Source organism: Pediculus humanus, genomic scaffold, assembly GCF_000006295.1.
Source record: "Pediculus humanus corporis 1103172107631 genomic scaffold, whole genome shotgun sequence".
In the NCBI taxonomy this organism is placed as follows: Eukaryota; Metazoa; Arthropoda; class Insecta; order Psocodea; family Pediculidae; genus Pediculus; species Pediculus humanus.
Window position 1 is genome coordinate 21,089 of NW_002987244.1, and position 7,016 is coordinate 28,104.

A 7,016-nucleotide genomic window follows, 5' to 3' on the forward strand; every position below is an offset into this window, starting at 1 on the left:
AGAGAGAAATCGGTGAAGAAAGACAAAAATTATTAGACGAAGGAAATTTAAAAATACAAGATGACGACATAACCGAAACTGATGATGATGATGATAATATTGATAATATGATATTAAATGGAAATTTAGAAGGTTTAGCATCTCTCGTTCTAAATGGAGAAGGAGAAAAACTTATTGGAAAAGTATCGGAAAATTCAGACGTACAATATTTTTTAGAAAATGTGCCATCGTATTTGGTAAGTAGAGAAGATTCCTTTTTTTTTAAATGACTTTTTTTTTTACTCTAAAAAAAAAAATTTTCTTTTTTTTTAAAGAAAAAAATAAAAAATGTACACGATGCGGCAAAAAATGGATCGTTAAAAGAATTAAAAATTGAACTAGACAGGAGGAAATTTGCAATAGCAAAAGAATCGGGAGAAAAAACAGGAGTCACACCTTTACACGTCGCTGTTTTAAATCAAAAACATTCTATAATTAAATATTTGGGTAAATTTTTGAAACAATTTTATTGGAAAACTATAATAAATTCAATCAAAATGAATTTTTTTTTCTTAGGCAAAAGATTTCCAGAAACATTAAATACAAAAGATAATTTGGGTCGAACGCCTCTTCATTATGCAGCCGTTCTATCAGACGATGGTTTCATTTATAAAACATTGACTGATTTTGGCGGAGATTTATATATAAAAGATGACGTAACTATTTATTTATTTATTTATCGGTTTTTTTAAATAATAATAATAATATTTAATAAATTTTCAGAGGAATTTCACACCTCAAGATTATAAAAAAAATTCAAATTTATTTAATTATGATGATTTAATAAAAGAATTTATTAATGTTTCCAATACACCGACCAATAAATTTGAAACTGAACAAGGTAAATAATAATAATAATAATAACCCCCCTTTCCTTTTTTTTTTAAATTCAAAAGTCATAAAATATTTCAGGAGCTGAAATTGAAATTATTACTTCTCCAGAACATTTTCCTACAGGAGAAATAAATGATGATGATGATGATGATGATAATGAAACGATTGAAAAAAATGGATTTGCAACAGCGAATCGAGTAAATATAAATACAATCACGTTCGTTTATTATTATTATTATTATTTATTTGTTTTTTTTTGTTTAGGACGAATTCGGACAAAGCATATTACATTTTGCTGCGGCTAGAGCAAATGGTAGAAATGGTTTTTTTCAATTGATACAAGAAACTAGTTTGAATTTGGGTTTTAGAGATGAACTTTATAGAACAGCCAGAGATGTGGCCGTTCAAGCAAATTTACAACAAAACGTTCAAGAAATCGATAAATACGTTATCAGTTTAGCTGCAAAAGGTAGTAAAGGAGACTCTCCTGTTGGTTCCTTTTCATCCTTTCATTAATTTTTTTTTTTTTTTTTTTAAGGAGAAACAGAAAAAATAAAAGAATTATTTTTAGAAGGTTACGATCATATAATTGATTTAAAAGATGAAGATGGTATTAATATATTAGATATAGCAACACAAAGGACACAAAATGAAGAAGCTGTGGATTTTTTAAAACGTATTCCAGAATTTGAGGTAAATTTTCAATTTTGAAAAAAAAAAAATTAATAAAAAAGGTTATTTAAATTCTAAAAAAAAAATTTTCCAGATCGACAGAGATCAAATTCACGATGCAATAAGAATAGGAAATCATAAATTGGTTCAAGATATTGGAAACAAATCGAAAAGAGGAAAATTTGCAATTTTGGGTAAAAATAAATATGGAAGATGTTCAATACACATCGCCGTTTTATGCCAACAAAAAGAAATTATGGATTATTTAGCTGGAAAATTTTCGGAATGTTTACGCATCGGAGACAACGTAATTAATTTATAATTTTCTTTACCCCCTCCCTTCCCCACCCTTCCCTAAAAGGTATTAATTTTTTTTTAGCTCGAAAGAACGGCTTTACATTACGCGATGGGTTTAAAAGAAGTTGAAATTTTAAGTGAAATATTAATTAAATTTGGAGCCGAAAGAATTTCAAAAGATCTCAAAGGAAGGCAACCAACGTATTATTTTATCAACAAAACGGAAATCCTTCAACTTCAAGAAGAAGAAGCATTTTAATAATAATGATAATAATTGTTTCATTTACTTTTAAATGCAATTAAAAACGTCAACAAAAAAATTTCAATTAACGTACCTATATCTACCTTAACGAACTTTGTTAGTATGGGAATAATGTCCGCCATTATCAATTATTTTAACTTAAGGATTTCATACAAGTTGATAGATCCCAAATGGTTAAAAAAAGAATTTAATAAACTTTATTACTTACCTTGAATTAATTTCGGTGTCTACGTTTTACATCCTCCAATTCCATTCATCCAAAACAAACAATTTGAACTTCATCAAATATATTTTCACGTGTCGAGGAATTCAATCTGGTCCATTCTTTGTTTTCATACTTAATAAGTTTGGCATAAACTTCTTTTTAAAGCGCCACAACCACGTTCTTGAAAATTTCATTCTTCTTCTTCTTCTTCTTGTATTCCTCTAAGTGGATTTCCTTGGTAAATTCCTAAAGGTAACATAATTAAAAAAAAAAATTATCATTATTTGTACTGTACCCAAAAACTTGAATATTTTTACAATGACAAGTAAAATCTTCTTATAAAACAAGGTTTTCGTTTTCCCCTACCCCGCTACAGCAGCAGACGTAATCTTCAACCTGTAAAAATTTCTCATTTAATTCAAATTCAAACCGTTTTTTTTTACTCTATTCCAATTTTAGTCGACACAATTTCAAAAGGTAGAACCTTAGTGAGCAATCAACCTTTAGGTAATAAATTAACGGATTCCATAATAAATATTAATCAAATACATCAAATATATATAATTTATCAATTATATAAAATAATAAAACCAGGTAAATTTTTTTTTTAATCTTTTTTTTTTTAAAGTATTGATATTTTACGAAAAATTTTAATTATATTTTTTATCCATTTTAAACAATTTTTTTTTTTTTTTTTTATAAAAAATTATTATTATTATTATTATTATTTTTCTACATAGGATTTCTCCTTTTACGCGATCGTTTAGGTAAGGATGCCATCACACTTCACTGTTTATAGACACCATTTAAAACGATTATATATATATATATATATAATAAATAGCTCACAAAACGAAAATGATTTCTCGGAAAATGCGAGATTTCACGGGACTTCAAATGAAAATTATACTGAAGTTAAGCCGTGTATGTGTGTGTGTGTGTGTTTTTCTTTTTATTATTATTATTATTATTTATTTTTCGGTGTTAGCAATTATTCGAGCACCACAATTAATTATTATAGTGTTTTGCATATCACAGCGAAATTTTAATTTTCTACAACTTTATATGCTACCATATGCGATGCAAATGAAGATTACGACTTAATACGGAGCGAACGTCTTGCGTAAAACGAAGAGCATCTAAAACTGGAAGTAAATTAAGAAGAGCAGTGTCCATTGGATCACAGAACCAACTTTTAATGGGTATCGCATTATCTTAAAAAAAGAAAAGAAAAAACCTCGATAAGTTTATATGAATTAATATTTTTTAAAAAACAAATTAATAAATTACCTGGATATGCCCTGTAGGCTCCGGGAGAATTATCCAATATAAAAATTGAACTAAGATCTCCGCAAATGGCAGATAGATGCTTCGTGTAAGAACCCAAATCAGGTGTACAATGTTGTCTGTAATATCGTCTTCTTAATATACCTCTATTATTATCTAAACGGTCAGCTACGGCCGCTCCGTATATTTCCATACTAGCCGTGAATACTACTAATTCATACCACTGAGACACCTAAATAAAAAAATATTATCATTTATTAAACAAACAATGAAACAAACAAACAAGCAAACAAAGGAATAACAATTATGATTGTTTTGTTTTTAACATACAATGTCGAGAAGAAAATCTACGTGCGGTCGCTTATGTACAAAAAATCTAACAGGATGCCTGTCAATCGTCACTTTGAGAACAAAGTCTGCAGGCGTTCCTGGTTTAACAGTTTGCCTTAGTACTCCGTCATGGTGCGAATGAATTAATGTTTCATCTAAATCAAGAACTAAAACTTTTCTTTTAACGATACCTGAAAATCATAAAATACTTGTAAAAATATTTTCTCTTAAAATGGGAAAAAAAAAAAAAAAAAATTTCATTTCATCATTTTTTTTTTATAAAATCATTTTTTGGTATAAATGAAAATATTACATTGTCTTTCAAAATTTAATAATCAAATATTTGTTATTAACATGTGTACGCGCACACACACACATATTCTTATATACAGTGTGTGGGTAAATGCTTAGAAACATGAGTTACTTAAAACCGTTAAAACGTTTCAATTCTTTGATGTAAAAATAAATAACTAAGTTAACAAAGAAAATTAACTTTTTTTTTTTTTTTTTGAATTATTTTTTCCCTAAATAGTTTTTCTTTCAATCTTATTATAACTCAGAAAACTATTCAAAATATTTAAGAAAAGAATTTTTAATTTTGTTATTTATAAAATGGAGGGAGAAAAAGACTCACTGTGGATATTTCATTTTGAGATAATATAATGACAATAAAAGTTAGTTTTAAAACCGATAAAAATTTACTTAATTTAAAAGTTTTAAAAAAATTTTTTTACTAAATTAAATGATGAAAACTTTTCAATGACTTTATTTTTCCTTCTTTTTATCTAAAATTTACAAAGCAGGTACAGACTGATTCTAAAAATTACTTTAAATCATCATTATTTGTACATTTATATATAAAAACTTTCTGTTTGACAAAAATTTTTTATTTAAATATATCCAATTAATAATGATAATACTTACTTAGCCTGTGCCTTGAGAGTGGAGATAAAGGAAACAATTCATATTTCACAGGTTGATGTTGGCAAAACTGAAATTTTAAATTTTTATAAATTTAAAAAATAACGTCGTCAATGACATAGAATAAAAAAAATTAATGTTAACCTCATAAAAAAAAAAATGAAAAAAAAAAAAAAAAATTATTATACAAGTTCATTACAATAAATATAAAACTTTATGATTAATTAAAATTAAATTCAAAAAAAATATATAATAGACATAATTCATAAAAGGATTATACTAATTATACATAACTTATTTGAATACAATAAAAAATTTTGAAAACCTCACTCGATAAAAAAAAAAAAAAATTGTTTTGAATTCGTTTTTTAAACAAACATTATTTTAAATTAAAAAAATCACACTTAAAATAATAATAATAATAATTGTAATTAATGAAATGCTTATTGAAAAAAATGCAAAAATTTAAATTTACATAAAACTGCATTATTTGTGTCCTTTACAAGTTAAATTACGAAATGACAAACACAATTTTTTAATTTATTACTTGATCGTATTTGTCTTATTTTATTTTTTATAACTCCCTAAAATAGAATACAAATTTAAAATTTGTTTTTAGTAATAAGCCAATTTTTTTTTTTTAATATCATTTCAAAATCTTACATTATTAATATTTAGTCTTATTATCGAAAATAATAAAATAAAATTTTTTTTTGTAAGATGATGATAAGAATGCTACAGCACAACTTTTTTTAAATTTGTTAATTTTAATTAATTTTGCCAACAATTACAATTTGTAATAAAAATAAAATTTGACACAATTAAATATGTTCTAAATATTTATAAACATTACTAAACATAATTTAACTATTTTGAGAAAAACCAAAATTTTTTTTTTCTTTTTTTTTTTTTTGATACGTTGTACTCAAGTTAAAATAAAATTATTATTATTATTAAATTCAAATCGCAAGTATGTGGCTTAATTAAATGTACGTGTCAAAATATAAGATTTATAATTTGGGCAAAATATATCGAATACTATAAATGTAAAAAGTGTTTTTAAAAAAATATGTTTTAATTTTACTTTTTTCGTACCATATTTAATCTCAGATCAATAAAAGTTACGTTAGAGTACACATGCCCATCAACAGTCGGTTTGTATTTGAGCTTTAAAAAAATGTTAAGGATTCACACAATGAAAACATTATTATAGAGAAAATATGATGTTTGTATAACATAAAATCATAATCTGTCACCGATACCTGGTTACCTAAAAATTTAAGTACTTACGGTACGGACCTGCAGCTTCAGAAAATAACACACACAAGTCCAAATTTTAGAAGCCATCAATAAAAATGCACGAAGGCCCATTTGCAATTGCTTCAACATTGGTACAAACTTAGGATGTTTATTCTTTCATAAGGAAATAAGGTTCAATACAATTCCAAACAATATTTTTATAAAAAACATTTTTTGGGTAAAAAATAGTATACAACCGCCATGATCGACCCACTCTATTTTCTCGGTTTTATTGCAACTGCGCAGCCTAAGAAGCGCAGTGTTATAAATAGATTTACAAATCTCAGCGTTTTTATATTCATTCTGACTTGAATTTTTTTTTTTTTTTTTTTTTTTCGCGGACAATTTTAAAGCCAAGAAAATTTTAGCTTTTAATTTTTTCTTTTTTAAATTTTTAATCAAGTTAATGATTAATTGATTTTCAAAAGAACCGTAGATTATTTTTTGGAAACTGTACAGACGTGGAACTAGATGTCACAACTAGTTTTCAACTTGCTTTATATTTATATTTAATTTTTTTAAGATTTACTGAATTTAACTGTGACATAAAAATTTAAAATTACAATTTTTATGATTATTAAAAACCATTATTAATTATGGTTTTTAAATTATTGATGAATGCGTTTTTCATTGCAGCTCTAACAACCAAAACAAATTCTAACCATATTAGTATGTTAAACCTAATTGTGATTTAATATAATAGTTAATAAATCTAAAATATTCCAATGTTTTATTAGTTATATTTCCTAAAATAAATATTTTTAGTTAAATTTTTTTTTTTTTTAGTTTATAAGGTATAAAGCAATCATATTAAAGTAGGAAATAAAGTCAGAGATCTTAATTTTTTGTTAATACCTTTAATGTTTAGTC

At 25.1% G+C, this 7,016-nt stretch overlaps 2 protein-coding genes across 2 annotated transcripts in view; one reads left to right on the top strand and one right to left on the bottom strand.

Annotated features, from left to right (window-relative positions):
* The window catches only part of Phum_PHUM256380 (ankyrin repeat-containing protein, putative), a gene marked incomplete at both ends in the record, with an annotated part of 4,567 nt that extends 2,466 nt beyond the window's left edge, over positions 1-2,101 (top strand). Inside the window, 9 exons of the mRNA XM_002426433.1 lie at positions 43-236; positions 315-486; positions 556-695; positions 763-880; positions 952-1,070; positions 1,138-1,342; positions 1,412-1,566; positions 1,640-1,852; positions 1,925-2,101. Of these exons, the coding sequence (XP_002426478.1) occupies positions 43-236; positions 315-486; positions 556-695; positions 763-880; positions 952-1,070; positions 1,138-1,342; positions 1,412-1,566; positions 1,640-1,852; positions 1,925-2,101 (1,493 nt within the window). The remainder of the gene's footprint in view (positions 1-42; positions 237-314; positions 487-555; positions 696-762; positions 881-951; positions 1,071-1,137; positions 1,343-1,411; positions 1,567-1,639; positions 1,853-1,924) is intronic.
* A 1,276-nt stretch (positions 2,102-3,377) lies between these two features.
* Phum_PHUM256490 (dullard protein, putative) lies at positions 3,378-6,236 on the bottom strand (the record flags this gene model as incomplete). The annotated part of the gene is made up of 5 exons (XM_002426434.1): positions 3,378-3,523; positions 3,600-3,828; positions 3,927-4,117; positions 4,851-4,917; positions 6,138-6,236. 5 exons carry the CDS (start codon positions 6,234-6,236, stop codon positions 3,378-3,380), a joined length of 732 nt encoding a protein of 243 aa, XP_002426479.1.
* Between the last annotated feature and the right edge of the window lie 780 nt (positions 6,237-7,016).